The 20,173-nt window shown below is 37.9% G+C and overlaps 1 protein-coding gene across 9 annotated transcripts in view; it reads left to right on the top strand.

Moving 5' to 3' along the window:
- The window catches only part of KLHL15 (kelch like family member 15), a 29,152-nt gene extending 17,697 nt beyond the window's left edge, over positions 1–11,455 (top strand). For 8 of the 9 annotated variants that reach the window (XM_054828854.1, XM_054829028.1, XM_054829281.1 and 5 more), the window contains one exon: positions 4,186–11,454. In XM_054828854.1, coding sequence (XP_054684829.1) covers positions 4,186–5,295 — 1,110 coding nt within the window. In that variant the 3' untranslated portion in view covers positions 5,296–11,454. Of the gene's footprint in view, positions 1–4,185 lie in introns of all 9 variants that reach the window. The other variant, XM_054829458.1, reaches the window with a different exon arrangement.
- Positions 11,456–20,173: the final 8,718 nt, after the last annotated feature.

The raw sequence follows: 20,173 nt of genomic DNA on the forward strand, positions 1-20,173 counted from the left end.
AGTTTTTACTGAGTGTTTCACTGATTTAAACTGAAGGAGAGAAAATACATTCAAGTTCCAATTTACTATGGCTGGAGGGATGATGGTGATTTTGGTGAAGTCAATACCAAAACCATCAGGACTACCTAGGGGATGAGCAGAGAGGTGGATGTTTCTAATTATTTTCTTCATCTTTTTTTATGGAATGACACATTTGATTTTGTTTATGCTGTTCCCTGTCTGTGTAGCCAAAAGTCCAACTGTGAACCACTGTAACTGTTAGATGATGCAATGAGATAGCTCTCATGAGAGTTCTTCGGGGAGCTCTTATGTGAATGTTGTATCCCAGCACTACCTCTGTAAGAAGGTTTTGTACAGAAAAATGAAGAGAAAGAATTGGAAAGAGTGTAAATAATGACATGAGCAAAGCTTCAGCACTTGGATTAAATTCCTTTTTTACAATAAGAGGGTTGATAAGGAAGTCCAACTTAAACTTTGAGACCCTTCAGCAAGATAACAGAATAGTCTTTCTTTAAACTTTGAAAATGCTATGAAGCACTTACTTTTTTTTTTTTGTCAATTCAGAGTTGATGATGTACTCTTAAGAACGCACAGTTGTTTTACTTCAAGGTTCATCATGGTTAGTGTACATTTCCAGCTGTTTTGGATGTTTGAAAACAAACTTGTGAGTTTTCTCTCTAATTGAGTATGTTGGTAATTAGGTGCATGTTCCTTCTAGAGCTTCTCCACTTGAACTTAACAGAAAATTGATCTGTGGGTAAGCACTTAAATATTTGCTGATCAACTACTTGTTGCTACCTATGAGTAATGGCAGAAGTCTACTTTTGAATGCTGAGGGATTTCCTTCAGCGTATATTGGGTATCAGACAGCAATTCCCACGATGTTCTTTAATCTACTAAAGCTAAAACATATGCACAACTTACAGTTGTGTTTTAATACCTAACCACCTAAATTTTAATGCTTGCTTCTCTTTCTTGATTGTACAGACAAGTAATTAAAAGTGTTGTAACGTTATTCAGAAGTGTAGGTGTTTGAAGGGTTTTCCTTACTGTGGGCTGAAGAGGACTTTCAAATAATTCGGTAAGATTTCACACAGGCAGTGTGTGAAAGTGGGCAAACCGGCCTACGTTTCCTTTGTCTTCATTTGCATCAAACAAGCATGAGCAGTCTGTGCTTTCATATAGGGATATCCTAACATTCATCTTAGACCATCATTTGAGCCTCAGGAGAGGTACAGCTCCTGTATGGCAGAGGTTGCGCTGCTGAAAGGTGGAAGGTTAGAAACACAGATTTTATTTTTTTCTTCAACAGTGAAGTCTAGGAAGCCTCCAATTACCTTTTCTTACCAGAATTTAGGTAGAGTATCACTCTGTTCTGTTTTGTGGTTTGTTTTTTGCTGTTGGTTACCCCCCATCTCCCCAACCCCCAAATATTGTAAGAATTCGTAGTGCTTATATATTTTCATGTTCATCTCTTCAAGATTGTGCTTGTAGATAGCTTCCCCACGAACTTCAGTCTGAAAGAGTTGTTTGTTAATTGCATTCGCTTCTTGATGTCTTTCTGGTTTAAGGTAAGAGACTGAGGCTTTGCTTTGATGTTAGTACCTTTGTCAAGATAAGTAGTAGTAAACTACTAATAGACCAATTCCCTGGTCTTGAGATTCTGTCTCTGGAATTAGAGATATTCCTTGTTTCCTTTTGCATGCTCTCATGGGGTGAGATTTAGACTATGTGAAGGAGTAGAGTGGTGAGGATATATGAGGCTTATTTTAATTCCAGTTTCTGGCTGGCATTTCAATTTCTACATCTAAAGATGGAGTTGTAAATGTTGAGGGGAAGGAAAAAAAACATTTTCCATCTCTGCCACGCTTTTCTGGCATGCTTCACGTTGTAAGCATGTTGATCCTGTTGTCTTCCATAGTCAGCCAAGAAAATTTGAAATGCATATAGGTGGAACTAAAGTCGTTTATCTTTTTGTTTAATTCTGAAAATGATAGCTCCAGTTGGGGAATGTGTGAAATAGTTGTGCTGGTTTAGAATTTGACAGTTACTTTCAAGGAGAAAGTAACCCACCCACAATTCTTATTGTTAGTTTAACTTGCTGTTTCATATTTCGTAACCTTTAAGGCTTTCTATGTTTTACTGTTTTTCTGTGCTGTGGTTCTCCCTGCCACCCCTCCCCCAGCATGTTTTCTGGAATTTACGTTCAGTCTTTTCAGTCAGGCAAGGTATATGTTTTATTGTAACAAATGCAGTATGAGCAGATCTCCTGTGTTTGTATGATATATTCTTTATTTGCAATAAGAAAATAGATCTGTTATTCCCTAGAAGAGTTGGGTTTACTGTGGGTGTTTTATAAGCACTATACCTAAGTAAACCTTTTTGCTCCATCATTACCCCTGGTAAAAATGGTAGAAAGAAGTTGGATATTGCCCTGAGAATAATAGATGCAATCCGCATGTGACCATCCTCTTTTTCCAAGCAAAGATAAGTTGAACTGGTCAAAATAAAGTGGGGGAAGAAAAAGTGTAAATAAAGACATCAAGTCACCTTAACTCTTGAGCTATACAGTGCTTTACAATGGTAGGTTAGTATTCAGGATTTTTTTAAAAAATCTGGTGTGTAAAACAATCTCAAAATCTGTGTGAATTGTGTCCAGTAACAGTTCAAAAGATTTTAAAAGTTTATCTGACAGCAGAATGTCTTTATTACTATACAAGGAAGAGAAATGATTAACAGAAAGCTAACAAAATTTGAGTAGTATGTGTTTATGGACCAAGCAATTACTTTATTCACGAGGTACAAAGAGCTTTCGTTTCCAAATTGCTTTTCATATACATGAAAACTCCCACCACCACCCCTTAGGTAAGTGGTGGTACAGGCTTTCGTCCCTTGGGACAGGGAAGAGGAGGAGGTGGGGGAACAGATACTGAAAAATAGTGGCTTCTGATGTTATCTCGTGGTCGCTTTGAAACTTCAGAGTGGCCTGACACTTTTTCAGAGCACTGCTTCTCTTTTTGGAGCTGGTGGGAACTAAAGGCACTTGGAGTGTTTGAAAGCAATCCAGTTTTATGTGAAAGAAACTGGGACTTAGCATCAAATCTGGTAGAGGATTTGTGGATTTGGCAATATCTGGTGGGTTTTTATTTGTTTTAGAAGTGTAATTCAGAATGTTGTGTTAAACCAGAATGTACAGGAAGAGTAGAGCCTCTTTGAAGAGAATCACATGGTGACCTGAGGGCTGCCTGGAGCTAGGTTAGTTGAAATGTTCAAGACAGGGATGTTGTTTTGGGATTGTCTTGGGACCAGTCTCAGGAGCTTAAATTGGCTTAGATAGTAGGAAGCCCTGGAAAGGTAAATTCTTACAATCTCCCTCCCACCCCCACTCCAGGAAAACTGAGCAGGGATAGCTCTTTGCAAATTGAGATGGCACCGAGGAGGAGCACTTCACTACTATGTGGTACTTCAAAGGTTGTAACTCTCACCTGAGTAGTGGCAGTTCAAACCTACCTCCACAATTTACCAAATAAATGCACAACCAAAGGATTATAGGTTGAGATGTTTTCCTCTTGTGTTAAAGGTATTTGTTAACATGTGGAGACTCGCAGAGGGGAATCCATAAGGCAACCATCATGATGAGTGGTTAGTGTGATCACGTGTTCTGAAGGAAGGGGTTTGGGTACCTTTCCTTCCCACCCCACCCCAATTAAATAGCCCTGTGAGCAGAGCCTAGCATTTGGGAATACCTGCTTGGGCTTGAGAATTCAGCAGAAATGAGGCTAGGGTAGACCTTGGAAAACACAGAATGGGTGTGTAGAATGTTTTTCAAAACCAGGAAAATAGTGCATTTTTAATTTAGGCGCTTCATGGATTGAGCAGAAGATGAACAGAGGCTTTTTTTGGGAGAAGATATGATTTTTAGACTTGGGGATTTCAGTTGTGCCTAATTCCAGCTTAAATTCTGCATGTGAGTATTCTGAAAATGTTGGTCATTGCTGTTAATCGCTAAATTGCCTTCTGGATTTTGGATAACAGACATTAGCTTAACCCTTCATGCACAAATGCAATTGCTCTCAAGATTGCCTGAATGAAACTAAAATAATCTTCTACTGACACATAGTCATTTAGGTTTTCTGGATTGTTTCTCTTGGTCAGAATTTTAATATCTTTTAAATGTATTCATAGGTAAAAACATCAGAGTTTTATCGATACTCCCGGCAGCTGCGACATGAGGTTGACCAAGCCATGAATTACTTTCATAGCGTTCACCAACAGCCTTTGATGGAAATGAAATCGAACAAAATTCGTTCTGCCAAACCCCAGACTGCAGTATTTAGAGGAATGATAGGACACAGTATGGTAAACAGTAAAATTCTTCTCTTGCACAAACCGAGGGTCTGGTGGGAACTAGAGGGTCCTCAAGTACCTTTACGACCAGACTGCCTTGCCATTGTGAATAACTTTGTGTTCCTATTAGGTGGGGAAGAACTGGGGCCAGATGGCGAGTTTCATGCTTCATCCAAAGTGTTTAGATATGACCCAAGACAGAACACTTGGTTACGAATGGCAGACATGTCTGTTCCACGGTCTGAGTTTGCTGTTGGAGTTATTGGGAGGTATGTTTATGCAGTGGCTGGGAGAACCAGGGATGAAACATTTTACTCAACTGAACGTTATGATATTACTGAAGATAAATGGGAATTTGTGGATCCCTATCCAGTCAATAAATACGGACATGAAGGGACTGTGCTTGGTAAGAAGTTATATATCACTGGTGGAATTACATCATCTTCAACTTCTAAGCAAGTGTGTGTGTTTGATCCCAGTAAAGAAGGGACAGTAGAGCAGCGAACGAGGAGAACTCAAGTGGTCACTAACTGTTGGGAGAACAAATGCAAAATGAATTATGCAAGATGCTTTCACAAAATGATTTCTTATAATGGTAAGCTTTATGTCTTTGGTGGTGTCTGTGTGATCCTGAGGGCCTCCTTTGAATCTCAAGGATGTCCTTCTACAGAGGTTTATGACCCAGATACTGATCAATGGACTATATTGGCTTCTATGCCAATTGGTAGGAGTGGCCATGGTGTAGCTGTTCTGGACAAACAGATAATGGTTCTTGGAGGCCTTTGTTACAATGGTCATTACAGTGATTCGATTCTCACCTTTGATCCAGAGGAGAACAAATGGAAAGAAGATGAATATCCGAGGATGCCATGCAAGCTGGATGGCTTACAAGTCTGCAGCTTGCACTTTCCTGAGTATGTTTTGGAGCATGTTAGACGTTGCAGCTAAAACAGAACGAACAACTCAATGAAATACAAAAAAATATACCTAATTTGTCAAAAACCACAAACCAGTTGAATTCCTTCAGAGACATTACTGTGTTTATAAGAACAACTATGAACTAAATGCTTAAGAGAAACAGGGTGTACAGGGAGAGTACTTAGCAAGTTTATTAGAAAAGCCAATAGTTGGTCTGATATTGTAAAAGCTTTGGGTTTTTTTTTTTTAACAAACATAATTGTAAGTAGGGGAAAGAAAAATATATTTTTGAGTGTGGTTATTTTTTGGTAACATTTTATGTCCATAATACTTTCTTCTGGGGTTTTTTTTGTTGTTTTTTTTAATGACCATTATACCACTATGCTTCTGAAATCAGTTAACAAAATATTTATGGAAGGAAAAAAGACTTTATTTTCATTTTTTATTGAGCATAAAAATAAAGCTCCTCATCTGTACCAGGGTACAACCAGGTTTTAATGAACAAAATTAAACCATTTCTGTATTTTATGTTGTCTTTTGGATGGTTTTCCCATTATTCGCGAAGTATTCTCAAATCTGCTAGGTGGTTTTGTTTTCCCTTATATATGTCAAAGAATAATCTTAACCCCTTTGCATGACTTTTTTCCTGGTTTTGTATAGTAGTACCAGTAAGTCTGCCAAAATGCAAGATACACATTTTCTACTGAAACATTTTTATATTCAAAACACTATTTCTATGCTGCCTTCTATTGTCTGCATTGTGTTTGTTGGTGAGTAAAAAATATATACACACACATGCATACACTGTAAAAACTATATATAAATCCATCTTTTTATGTGCAGTTACAGTATTATATTTCAACTAGTGCACAGATTCAGCCATATCTGTTGAATTTAAGGTATAGTACTATCCTTTAATGAGCTAAATAATTCAAAGTTCTTAAGTAACTGGAGGCCTCGTTTCGTATCAGAGTATCTTATCTTTAGTATATACTGATTGATTCAGTAACTTTGAACTCTTTATATTGATGCTACATAATGAACTGTTGATAATTTGTTATTTTATAAATTATTTTTAAAAGTAAACACATCTTACCTGAGTTTCTTTTATGTTTGAATGTGTTGCCCAGTCTTCTTTTTTATGAAAATGGAAAATGTCAGTAAGCAAATGCTCAGCATTGCTTTGACCCATAGTTACTTTCAGAACTGGATAAACTACAGTTTATTCTTAGTACTTTGCTTGTACTCACGCTTCAATACAAGTATGTTGTTTGTACTCATATTGAAGTGGTATAATCTTTTTATTATTATTATTTTAATTATAGACTGCTATGAACTACTGTGTTTTGAAAATGTGGAGTTAGGTGGTTGGATGGTTAGTACCATTTTCTTTTACAAAAAAACCCTACACAACTATAGCTACTGACCTCAGAGTGCCTGAATTGAGATGTGTGGTCCAAGAGGCCTTTGAATAACTCCATTGTATTAACTTGCAGATATTACTGACAGTAACTTGGTAAGAATTATCTGCCAAGACATAAATAATATCAGTAATTACTTTCTGATTATATTTAATGGTGTGAAATTAGCCACTTCTGACTCTAAAGGAAAGATTTGGAGAAGTTGAAGGCTCACACTTAGTTCAGATGTGTAGGGGCAAAATGCTGAAACATGCACGTGCATATTTTGTAAAATCTTATGCTGCTGTGTTTCACTTGAAGCAATAGACTTTATATACAGCAGTGCAAAACCACTTTATTCAGCATCTTCCAGTCAGAAATCACTGTAGAAAAGGAATGTACAGTACTCAGGGAGTTCAAAAGAATGCACTTAGAAAGGGACCAAAATCACCCTAAATTTCCTATGTTAAAATAACCCCTACTTGCCTAAACTAAGTTTGAAATAATTGATAGAGATTAAAACAAGATGTAAAACTCCTCATACTTGTATTTTGATATTTTTGTAGTAATTACATTCTGGGTTGAGATGTGAGGATTTGGAGCTCTATGGCAAGTCAACAGATTTTTTTTTTTAATTAGAAATGATTTATTGATAGAGTATTTGCTTTCCATATGTTTTAACAGAAAGAGAGAATGTATGCCATCATAGCTGTAGCAATGTTAGTTACACCAGTAGTGACTGGACCAAATACTGATTCAGCTTTCTGAAGCAGACTAGTTTGCAGTTAAATTTAAGTCTTTTTTTAATCAAAATTCAGTTTACTGAATTAGAAATCTAATTTACTTAATAGCTTAACTTAAAGCTAGTGTGGCTTACACTAAAACCTCAGTTTCGCTGTGGACTTGTACATACGTTACCCTGCATAGGTGCAGAGATAAATTGACTCCAGTAGGTGCTGGCTGTGTGCAAGTAAAAAGGTTCTACTGTACAAAGTTCATGGAATATTGGGGCACAAGAAAAAAACAGTTTGGGTTTTGTTTTTTATTGTTTTATTCCTTTTGTCACCAGCTTATTTCTCAATAAGTTTATGGGGCAGCAAAAACTAATCCTGCTTGTAGGCTTTCATGGGCATGTTACGTATAGGACGGAGTACTTCACTTTTATCTTGGGCCAGTCTGGGGAATGGTTGTGGTTCTGGGTATCTGGTCTTCCATGATTCATGTCTAGTAAAGAGTTGTGGCCAAGATTTTATTAAAAATAATGGTAAGGATGGGGGTGTCTCAAGTTACATTTTTGAGTCTGCATTTAAGCAGCTTCTGAAGTTCTGTGCACTAAGCAGCTGCCACTGAAGTCATTGGTGAATACTGACACTTGAAACATGAAGAACCAGATGATTTTTAGGTGCTTTCTTTTAAGTTCATATTTATCTTCAGGCACCCAGTTCTGAAATATCTTGTTCAGGTTTGTAATAGTAATTCTTCTGTTGAATTCTAACTTGAACTGTTGGTTTCAGCTTCCCTGAAGTTGTGTCTCTGTTGAGAAAGCTGGCTGTGACCTTTTCAGCATTAGGAATGATTCGAATTTGCTTGGGTTTAGAACATGTAGGGATATGCAAGAATGTTTTGTTAATTTGCATTTCTACTGTGCTTTTATTGTTTCAAACATGAAATATAACAGTAGCTTACATTCTCTTTTCCATTGCAGTGGTACTTTTGAGGCAGTTATTTTTGTTACTTTATATCTCAGAGGGATTTTTTTTTTTAATTGGAAGTTTCTGTTTGTGTTTGCTTTTAGTTTTTAGCTCCAGATAATGTAGTGTTTAAATAAAAACAAAACTAAACTGGCTAATTGCCTATTACTACAAACTTTTGAGCATTATGATCAGACTGATATGAGTTTGAAAAACATTTAAATGCCTCTCATTTGTCAAGGAAAAGCTAAGTTATGATCTTTGATTACTAAGTTTGGGAGGCTTTCTTCTAATTCCAACCCAAGATAATGGAATACCAGCAAATCTGATCTCACCCACATATTCAAAATTTAACACATGACCTGCTTTTAAACAGCAAGTATATTTGCCTTTTCTTAAAAAGGTGGACATAGTGAGTTACAGTCTAGGGTTTAGGGTTTTTTTTGTTTTTCCACATTTATAGCAAAAGTCTATCAGCTTCATGTCTTAATTTAGCAACTAGCTCCAGGAGAAGATTCTGTTTTCAAATGAGCCAGAATGAACAAAAAGCATAATGCTCCTGTAAAGGGGTCGGACACTGCCAGTTCCCATTCCACATGCTGCTGTATCTGGTTTTAGGGGACACATAATTTTTTTTCAAGTACTGCATAAGGAAAAAATAGCTAATTTTTCCCCCACAAAGTGTTGGTAGTAGTTTCGTAGTGGAAGTATTAGGTGGCAAAAAAGCTTTGGAAATATTTTTCCCAGTTGATTCAGCTGGAGGAAGGCAGCACTTGATTTTACAAAGCTATTTCAGAAAGCTCTGCTAGCAAGAGGGGCTAGTGGCAGCATATGAGCTACCTGGCAACGTGGTTTTGTGTTCCTTTCCTTTGAAAAGTGTGGCTGTCCTACTTTCTGCGGTATGATAGCAGTCCTGTTACAATGAGCTCTGAGAGTTTGTGACTTTACTATTTCTCTGCTTTCTGAGATTTGCAGCCGTTTTTTCTTGAGGACCTCCTGCCTTACAAACGCAAGTGCTGCGTTTTTTCATGCTGATAATATTGTAACTATTTGCATCAGGGACAAAGCTTCACTTGACACTCAGGAAGCAAAGGATAAAATTCAACAGGTACAAATTCAAATCAGTTTAAAAAAAAACCAACATTGCTTAGCTCATTATGTCCATTCTTTTGCAAAAGGAGGATAAGCATTATGGGGAGATGCTAACGGCTCTTTAAAAATAAACTTCAAGCTTGTGTTGGCATTTATATGATAAAGTCTTTTTAGAAATATTCACATTTGTAGAGATATTTTGCCTTTTTAATGTATTTTTCCTTACAAAAAAAAGGTGAATTGGGCCCCTGATTCTTTTAATATTTCAAATATGTACTTCACATATGTGAACAGTCCAATATAAAGAAAACAGAAAACTGTAAGGTACTTAAAACATAAAAGCACAAATGTTCCTAAACTTGTGCTGAAGTGTCTATAGGGTTGGGACCATCGAAGAAAACATCCGTCCTGCTCTCCTTCCATTAATAACACTATACCTGGTGAAGTTACTTGAAGAAGCGTGGTCCATCACATGCAGCAGGGCTCACTGAAGGAGAGTGGGAAAGAACATAACTGGAAAGCACCTGTAATCTGTTTAAAACAAAGCTTGCCGGTGTCCTGTAGCTAACATTTTGAGATTTTAATGTTTGTAAAACAATCTGAAGCTGCTTAAAATAAATACTAATGACTACTTTTGCATCTGTATTCTATTTTTGACATTTGGTGAGTAACTATAAAAATTTCATTCCTGTGGATAGACTTCATAAAATGTAGTTGTATGTGGCAGGTGGCAGAAAAACTGATTTGTTTTGAGCACAGCTTTCCTGGCTTTCCCTCTACTAATTTGTTGTTTGGTTTTTTTTACTTCCCAAATTTCAATTCATGTTTATATAGTCTTTTAAAAATAACTTTCAAGATGAATTTCAAATACCTTTGGATTAAGTTAGTAGCTAGGGGAAAACCACTTCTATTTGCAGATGGTAGTTTTTATTTATGGCTCTGGTGGAAAACCTTATTGTAAGTCTAGAAAATACAGTGTTATGTAGGACTGTCAAGTTAGCTACACTTAGGGAACTTCTATTACCTCGGTGAGACCCACCTAACTTTTATGTCAGTTCTGGGAACAGGTGAAGGGAAGAGTGAACTATGTTTTTATTTTAAATATTTTTTCCCTATATATTGTTATTTTTTTAGATCTTTTTAAAATAAATTATATGCTGGAGATTGCAATTCCACTGTAGTATCCCACTTGATTCCAGTGTACAATATCAGATTGTATTGAAAAGAATGTATTTGCTAAGTTAACAGGAAAAGTTATTTTCAAACTGTGCTGTATTTGTGCTAGCAATTGGAAATACTTCTCCTATAGAAAATTAAAATTATATATATATGACCTCATATGTACGTTTGCATTAACTGTCTAATGATGACCCCAGGGCTGCTATAAACTTCTCTGAATAATTTAAGAATTGCCTCTTTTTAACTGTTTTAAAGCCTTTTTTCTTGTCTTTTTTTGGCAGAAGGTAATTTTCCCTAGCTATGGACACAGTATGCTCAGACTTGCATATGCGCTCTGTTTGATTTTTAAACTGAAAAAAATGTATAAAATGTGTATAAAGAAAAGTGTAAATAAAATATTTTTAATCTTTAAACATTTGTGTAAACTTTGTAATACTTAACGTTCTGGAGCTGGATTGCTTCCTACAGGACTTCAGTTTACTCAGTTAAGCAACTCTTCAAAAATGTTAAGTGTTGCTCTAATTCATAATGTTGTCTTAAAGTTATCCCAACAAGAATGGTTGGATATCCTTATATAGCATCAAGCTCATATCTTTAGCTGCGTTTTATCATCTTCCCAATTTTAATTGTTTTTGTGCTTTCATGTGTCTGCTCTGCATGTCAAGCTTGAAATACTGTTCCAAGTTGACTTCATCGTTACATTTGTAACTCTGTGTCAAGGCATAAATTTGGTGCTAGTCAGCCACCACGAGAAGAGACTGTTCCCTGCTGTCAGATACGCGGCATCCAGGGCTCAGAGACCACAGGCGTTTACCACACAGTGGGACCTCCAGGTGCTGGAAGTCCAAGTCATACTGCTTTATGTTTCCCAGAACGAAAAGGGGAAGCTTCATTTCAGGATCACAGTGTCGGGTCAAACCAGCATTCAGTACCGGGGCGGAAGGAGGCAGGTAAAACAGGAGGTTATGATCTCAAGCAGTCTGATGAAAGCCTGCCTTGTCAGTCCCTTGCCACACTTTTCCTTTTCTCTGCAACTACTTTTCAGCAGCTCTCTTGCTGTCAGATCAAAGCCCCTGGTTTAAAAATCTGATATCAAGAATGTTTGAAAATAAGTGGTCTCTCTTTTAGTATTGAGTTCTAAAATAGCTTTTTAATGCTTAAAATTACTTAAAACTTCATTTGCATGAAATAACCTTTTTTCCCCCCCTCCCATTTTGGTAACTTGATTTCATCCTACACTAAATAGTTCTGTTTAATGGGAGAATGCTGTGGATGAATTTGTGCTGGTCCCTGTGATATGCATCCCAGGAGGAAGAGCTTTTTCTTAATTGTGGCGTGTCCCCATTCTTTGGTTCAAAAGGAGACCAAATCTGTTAGACTGATACAGTGGAAGAAGAGATGACAGCAATCTTCTCACACTGTGTTATTTACAATTGTTTTTAATTTCCCTTCTCTGTGAGCCAGGTTATATTTTTGGCAATACCTTTCTTCCACAATGCTATGCTGGCTGACTTGACTGACTTGTTAGCACCTCTGTAGTTGATTAGGAATCCCAAATAATGGTTCCATTAATTCACTGAGGAGAGCTCTCACATTTTAACTGGTTTATAGTTGCTCATACCAAATCCTACACTTTTTTGGAATACGTGGGTTTATTTTCTGGCAGTAGTTCAGTCATCTTTGTTCACTTGTTTTGCGTGATACGAAATTAATGTTAGTTTGGCAAAGGATTTTTTTCAGTTAATTCCTTCCAGATTTTTTGGTATAAGTTATGTACTCTTGTTGATTTGAAACTCTTAATTTCAACAGATGTTCCCCCTTTGTTGCAGATTGGGTTTTGGGTTTTGTGGGGTTTTTTCCTTTTCTGATTCCATCAGCTTCATAACATGGAAAGGAAAACTATTGCTTTGGGTGTTGCATAGATTCTGTACTAGTTCTGTACCTTTAGAGTTCATAACATGCTTATGAACATGTGATCTCCCACCCAGCCTTTAGCCTCTCACGTCTTACTTGATGTTTCCATGACATCTTTTAATCCGAGTGCCGCCTTCTCCAAGGCAACTTTCTTGGCATTTGCAAAATTTTCACTCTTTCAAGGGAGAGGGTAAGGAATATGTGTAAAGACAGCTTTCATTTCTTGTTTTCATTAACGCTTTCCACTTCTACATTTGATGCTTTAGTTGCACTGACAGGTGCTTTAGGCGATGTTTACAGGCAAAAATAAACCTCATCGTGATATCTGTTTAAGTACCCAGTGACTCTTCAGTCATCTGTCCATTGGAATGGACGCTAGCGTTAAGCATCACATGCTCAGTGCCAAGCCTTCTAGACTGATGCTATGTAGTACTTGAGGAGCTAAAAAAATACTCTGCCATGTGTCTGATGTCTGTCAAGTGCATCTCCTGGTGATGTCACCCTTGGTAGCAGGTCTCCTGTATTATGGATAAATGTTGCTCAGTAAGTGGTGCCAAAAAAACCTTGTTTTCTAATGAGATAGATGGCTTTAATGGTTAACCTTTTTATTGCACTATTGAATTTTACCAGACAGATATGTCTTTGGCCTCAACTGGCAGCCTCCTTTCCCACACCCATTTCAGTATGTCCTCAGGCATGTTCTAAGCAATGATTTGTTTACTTTTTTTTGTCACATGGCTTATCTCATGAGTTTGAGTTACACCAACCATATAATTCTTTTTCTGTGTGAGAATCTTTATCTCCTGCGGTGAATTGTGCATGTTATGGGTCTGTTTATATGTATTTGAGTACTACCAGTGAGACTTTCTGACTTTACCATCCCTTCTTTGTCAAAAGAATTGCATAATGCTAACTGAAACCAAGTATTTCCCCCATGTTTAACTTCCATAGTCTCAGGGGAGAAATTCCAAGGAGGTCAGTGTATTTCTCTTGTGTTTTGCCTTCCCAGATTGAAGTCATACAAAATGCATGGGATTGGGATTGTGGTGGTAACACTGCTGTCAATGCAAGACATGGCCTAAACACTTTTCCCTATGTTGGTGTAGTGATGGTCTTCATTTTCACTCCTGGAAAGCAAGAAATTGCTCTGCTGTCATCTTGCACCTCTTGGCTAGTTTATTCCCAGGATGGAGTCCTAGTCACTTGTGTGTCCTAGGTCGGCTGAGGATGTTCCATGGAATTTGCCTCATGTCGCACGTGCTTTCACTTCTTTCTCTGGCTCTTACAGTTAGTTCTGCAAGGATTTATTTATCTAACACAGGTGACAACTTGATACCAAGAACTTATTTTAACTTATTATAGTGAAACCCAAAACATCAAAAATTAAAGTTTCAGAAGAAGACATTTCAGAGTGCAAGACCTTTTTTTGTATATATTTCTTCTCCTGATTTTCAGTTCATTTATTGCAATCAGGAATAGTCACTGTCAAGTAATAGTTTTTTCTTTACTGTTTCTCCTGACAGATTATCCAAAACACTGAAAGCTTTTAATTTAATGACTTTTCATGCTTTTAAAGTTGGGAGCTGATCCAGTTAACAGCCTCATTGGAAGTGTTTGATCTGTTTTCTGAAAGAGCTGGATTTTGGCTCAGTACTGTTCTCTGAAAACAAGGGGAGTAAGGCTGACCTCTACATAAGTTAAATAAACTAAATATTCCAGCCAAAGAAATCTCAGTACAAAATTGTTAACACCCAACTAATCAACCAGCTGTACTTTGCAGAAGTTACAAACCTTACAAAATGATCACAGTTGCTCAGTTTTAGTTTTGTCCTAGCTTTGCACTGCAGAGATTTTTGTTTTTCCCATGGTAAAAATTAATTACAAGAAGGTATGTTTTGCTAAGCTTGTTAATAGGTGTGGGAAGCCATGCTTTCAGGTTTGCAGCCTCGTTCAAAGCCAGGCAGAATGCATTAAAGTGACTAGAAGGGTTAGCAATTTTCCAGTGCCTTAACTTTGGAAGATTTATGCATCTGCTGTGGATGGAAATAGTTCACTATCCTCCAGAGATAATGCCTGGGACTGGGCATACAATTTACCTCCTTCATACTCCTATTCTTCTGTAATGATAGATTGATCCTCGGGCTTTTCAATTTGTGAAATTACCATTCCTTGATGTTCGACAAAGTGGCTCCTATTTGTAACATCCAGGTTTTGTACCTGTATAATACCATGCATTGTTACACGCATACAGGAGTAAGAACCTATTAAATCAGGCTTGAGAAATGTGACGTTTTTCTCATCTATAAAACCACCAAAGCAAGCTAAAGCATTGGGTTTTACCTGCGCCAGCACCATATTGTACTAATTTGCAAGACCAAAGAGGTAGTTTCAAATGCTGTGCTAGAGAAAAACAGTTAAAAGTAAAGACAGTGTTGGTCTGTGCACCGCTACCCTCTGCCCCTTCCATTCCTACACCATAAGCTGCAACGATGCCAGCCATAGCACTCCTCCATTGGGCAAAACCATATGTGACTTCACATTATAAGTAGCAGCAGGTGATAATATAGTAAAGATATAGGGGTGCCAGTGATCACTGAGGGAAACTATCTAGATGACAGTTTTAATTAGTGATTGTGAAAGAAACCCTGAAACACGTCTTAGGGTTTCCTAAATGCATTTCAGGGCTAAACGGGTGGAAGGTCGGGTGTTACTGCTCTGTGGAAAATGTTCCCAGAGGGGAAGCTGTAGTTGAAGGTACCAGACGTGATTGTTCTTGACGAACATGAGGCAAAGGAACGGAGAGGTGCAAAACCAGCCTGAACAACTGCCATGGTAGCAAAGAGTAAGGAACTGTAGTAGGCTAATGAGGACTCTCCACAGAAACACAGGGTTATGTCCTGAAAAGGGCATCTTGCTTCCAGTTTTGCCTTGTACCACTCATTCTGTCTCAATCAAATATGCCCTCTTCTTTTTTGCTGGCTTCTGTCAAGCTTGAGAAGAGCAATGTGTTGGCTGCAGGGATGCTGGAGTGGGCCGGTAAAATGAAGAGGTGACTGATGAATGGCATGGAAATGAAGATCTAGAAAAGAAAAATATTTAAAATCCAAATACAGGCTTTTCCTCCCAAAAAGGGTGTTACTCTGGACTGAACAAATAAAGCCATGAAACCAAATTCTGCCTTCTAGAAATAGAATAATAAAGGTTTTCCCTTACGCTCTTCTATTACATCAAATTATGGTGGCAGCATCAGTGAAGAAATCTGGATGATTCTTCACGTGCTGCTCAGCTCTGTCTCCCTTCTTGTTCAAGCTGCACAACACATCCCTGCAGAAAGGTCTGCTGCTCTTTTGGTCCCTGGGGTCCTGCAAGGCTTCATGCACCAGCCTAGGGGCTTAATGGGGAGGCAAGTCGGAGCTTAAGCCAAGAGTTAACTAACAATATAAGTATAGGCTTCGCTACTCAAGTACACAAATCTTTGCCTATTTCTCAATAGCTTGGATCGTGCAAGGTGTGGCACAACAGGTAGTGGTACGTGCTGCGTTCATGGTAAGTCCCACGGACCTCACTAACTCCTCTCTCTCCCTTACAAGTGCGTGCGGATACTGTTAGAAACATTAAAATGCAATTTCCTGACAGCAAAAAGGAAGACACTAGAACACTTTCAGTAATAGACTGTACTAATCATGTAATGGTATATGTATATATAGTAACCATCTAATACATTCTACTTCTCATTCATGGGAGAGCTACATCATGTGCCCTGGTAGAAAGTAAAATAGAAATTAAAACTCCTCAAAAGTGATCATCCTAAAAGTCAGTTATAAGTAACAAGCTCAGCATGTCACTGTTAATTATTAAGGAGGCAGCACAGTTGAAGAAGGAATGCGTGCCTTTAATTGGAAATTATTTAGTAGACCTAGAAACTGTCATTCAGGTAAATAAGGTACTACATTTAACGTATATATTTATGAAGATACTGATGCAATACATTTGTAGGCAAATGAGGTAAAAATACATCATCTTGCTAAGAAATTATGGATTACCATGAACATAATTTTTAAGGTAAAAAGATTTGATGTGCTAAATACCTAAAGAGAGTGCAAGACCTTTCACCTTTTAGCCTCAGTTAACTTCCAAAATGTATCCAGCTCGATGAAATCTGAGTTGCATTTGAATTTTGAAAGGAGTTGGACTTTGTTGTGATGGGTGCTTAAGGGCATCAAAAAGGTGTTTGTGTTCTCACTGCTACTAGTAGCATACATCTGTGATTTAGAAAAGGATTGCTGCACCGCACGATAGCTGACATATCAGCAACTTGTTAACAGAAGGGTTATTTGTCGGTGCTGGAAGGGAGTAATTGAAAAATGTGAAACTAGAGCTGCTGATGGCTGCAGTGAGAAGTGAAGGATTTGAATTAGGGAAGGAACATTTGGGTGTTTAACCATGGTGATAGCAAAAGTGAAGCTGTATGCAGTTGGATTATACTGGATTTTTTGCGTGATATGTTTCTCTTTTCCACCTGTCCCCTGTCTTAGAATATAGGATCTTTATTTGAAAAGCACTGAGTATATTTTGGATGCTGTCAGAACGAGACAAAGCTGATGAGACAGCATGTGCTGAAATTCAAGTACTGGTTGACCCCAGACGTGAACACAGTGATGCCTTTGCTGCAATTAAAGGTAAGTCCGTGGGAAAGCACAAAGAGCTCTGCAATGGCATCTGTCCTTAACAGTCAGCTTACTTTCTGAACGTGTGACTTCAGACCTCGTAGGTGCTCTGACGAACGTTGAAAACCGACCCACCTTAAGTATGAAAAACAAAAGCACAAGGTAAGTTTCACTCCAAATAAAACAGTATCCTTAAATACAAAAATCTGTTCAGGCCCCCCTTTTTTTGCCACCAAAGTTAGGAAGTGAATAAAGTAGAAAGAATGAAAGAATATTCTTATGCATATGTGAACTACACTCCCCTCATAAAAGAGACTGGGAAAGGTCCACCATCACACACCCCCATAAACCCCAGTTCAATTACCTGTTTAACAAATACGTGCTGAAAGTGATGGGAACACGAGAAGCAGATGGTGCGCTTTGGGGACCGGCCTAGAAAAGCTGTATACCTGACGCGTCGCCTCCCACTGTGCTTTGTGCGGAGCACCGAGAAAGCCAGGCTCCTGGCGTCGGGTGAAGCTGCTTACCAGCTGAAAGTTCGGTTTATTGGGGCCCTCGTGGTTGTGTATTTTCTATTAATGACGTATTTTCAACAGAACTTGAGGAGAGATCTGCCAAACAGCATTGTTTTAACTTAAAACACGACGCGAAAAAGCTGTAAGAGGCAGAAAAGCAGTTTATTTTATAAAAGCCTTAAAAATAAATTCTAAACAGGCTGGCAAAACTGTGCCAGTGGTAAGTCATGGTATTAAAAAATTCATTCATTTTATTGAATAAAAGGTGCGTGGAAAAATGTGTTAGTTTTAAATATACGGCAAGAGTTATCACGAAGAACATAAAAATAATCCAGCCTTTCAGAATTGTAATGTTTTCCAGTGATCAGTGTGAGTAGGTAACTGCACTGATATTTAATGGGCAGATGTTACAAACTCATATTTTAACAGGAATGTGCAACAAATCAGTTATTTTTCTACCATACCTATAAATGTGTGGCAAATAATTCTCATTCTATTGCTAGTAAAGGACTGTTATTTTCCTGACAAAAAATTAAACTGTAAATAAGCAATCTAATACAACATTACGAATGCTCAGACTGTAACGGCTAAGGCAACGGATTAGAGATCAAGTTTCTTAAATTGTATTTCTACCTGGGCTGACATAGTTTATGAACTGTGGCAACATTTTCAAGCTTCTCAAGCTGCAGCTTTCTAAGGGAAATATTTCTTTCACAAGTATTTAGAAAAGCCAGTTACCAAGGAAAGGGAAAAATACTGGCGTGCAAAATAAAATTGAAGCTCGGTGTAAGTCCTTACATTAGAAACAGCCAGGAGTCGATCATGCCAGAGCTCTTTATTCTGTGGCCTCACCAGTAGAAACTTCAGCTCCGTTTTAAGTCTGTCTGACAATGTTTTGGACTGTGCATAATCCGTTATGGCATATATTATCATCGTCCCAGGGAAATTTTGCAGAGACAGCCTTCTCCTGCAGTTATTCCTGCTACCAAAGTACGTAGGGCTTTCTTCCAGATTGCTGGTAGACTGTAAGGGAACAATACACCTACATGAAAGCTAAGATGTATTGTTCTTCTCTATAAAGGTTTTCCCATTCTTTTTAATCAGTCATATCAATTACTTTAAAGATTAACTTCCACTTTAAAGATTAACTTTCACACTAAAGACAAAAATGCACTGAAGATGCCAGAGCAGATAAAATTGGTTTAAAAAATTTTATAAAACTCTCTGTTCTTCAGATATTTATGTCTGTGTCACATAATTGTATCACTGATTGCTGCGCAGTCGCTGAATAGAAATTGATCACAAAAATATGTATTTGTAACATATACACCATTGTATGTCCAGAAACAATGGGAATTTTCGTCACTGTTCACGTACCAAACTTAAAAAGTGAATGCACTTGAAATACTCTTATGTCTGTCCTCTGTGAAACTGGGAAACAGCCGGTCGCCCCCAGAGCCTGGGCTTGAGCTCTGGTTGAGAACGGACCAGAGCGGGCACCACTGTTGACCTCAATGCCATCACTCCTCTCGTGGGTGCTCCTGTCCTTTCAAGCTTTGAACATTTTCTGTCTCTAGCACCTCGAGGATGAATAAAATGCACCAAGAAATGTGACCGCTTTGCAAATGACCCAGTCACGCTCTCGCAAAGCTGCCATAAAATGCTGCAAAATCCTTTTTCCACAACCATTTGCCGCACCCTGGCTGCTTATTTTCCACAGATACAACCAACTGCTCAAAGCATAATGCAAAGGTGAGAGAGGCCCATTAGCATTCTTCACCCATCGAATGCTCACGTACGCTCTAGATATAACCCTTCCTTCCTAAAGAGGGAATCTTCATAACCAAACCTGTAATAAAATAGCAGAAAACATTTCCTAAATGCCTATAGTCTTTCATTGTACCAACATCTGTTTCATCTGTTACCCTGTGCATTTGGTACCGAAGCTCATCTTGTACCGTTTGCTCATGGTATTTCTGCTACCCCATTAACTTGCAAGCATCAGCTGCTGCCTCTGAAATACCACAGAAAAATACAATAAAGCTTTAAAAAGAAAAGGCACAAACCCAAAGTCATCTTATTTCACCTCAAATGGCTCCTGGCAATAATCCAATGTGCCAAGAAACAAGAAGGACTGTCTGCTGATTTTACAGACAGCTTGTTGAGAAGCATCACCCAATTCTACAATGCAATGGTCTAACATCCCCATTAGTCTGGGAAATATTTGTTCCTGCTATAGCTGGTTCCATCAGGTCTATAAAGAGACTGCAATGAAGAAATGTAGGTATTTTCTTTAAGAAGGAACAACAAAAATTATCACAAACAAAATTTAAGATTGTAAGAGGATGCGTACCTTGTCTGTCTTTCCACCATAGCCTTCCTGATAGATTATTTGCTATCGTGTTCAAGTGCTTTACCTTTGATATTAAAAAAAAAAAAAAAAATTCCAT

This window comes from Grus americana, chromosome 1 (genome assembly GCF_028858705.1).
Source record: "Grus americana isolate bGruAme1 chromosome 1, bGruAme1.mat, whole genome shotgun sequence".
NCBI lineage: Eukaryota > Metazoa > Chordata > Aves > Gruiformes > Gruidae > Grus > Grus americana.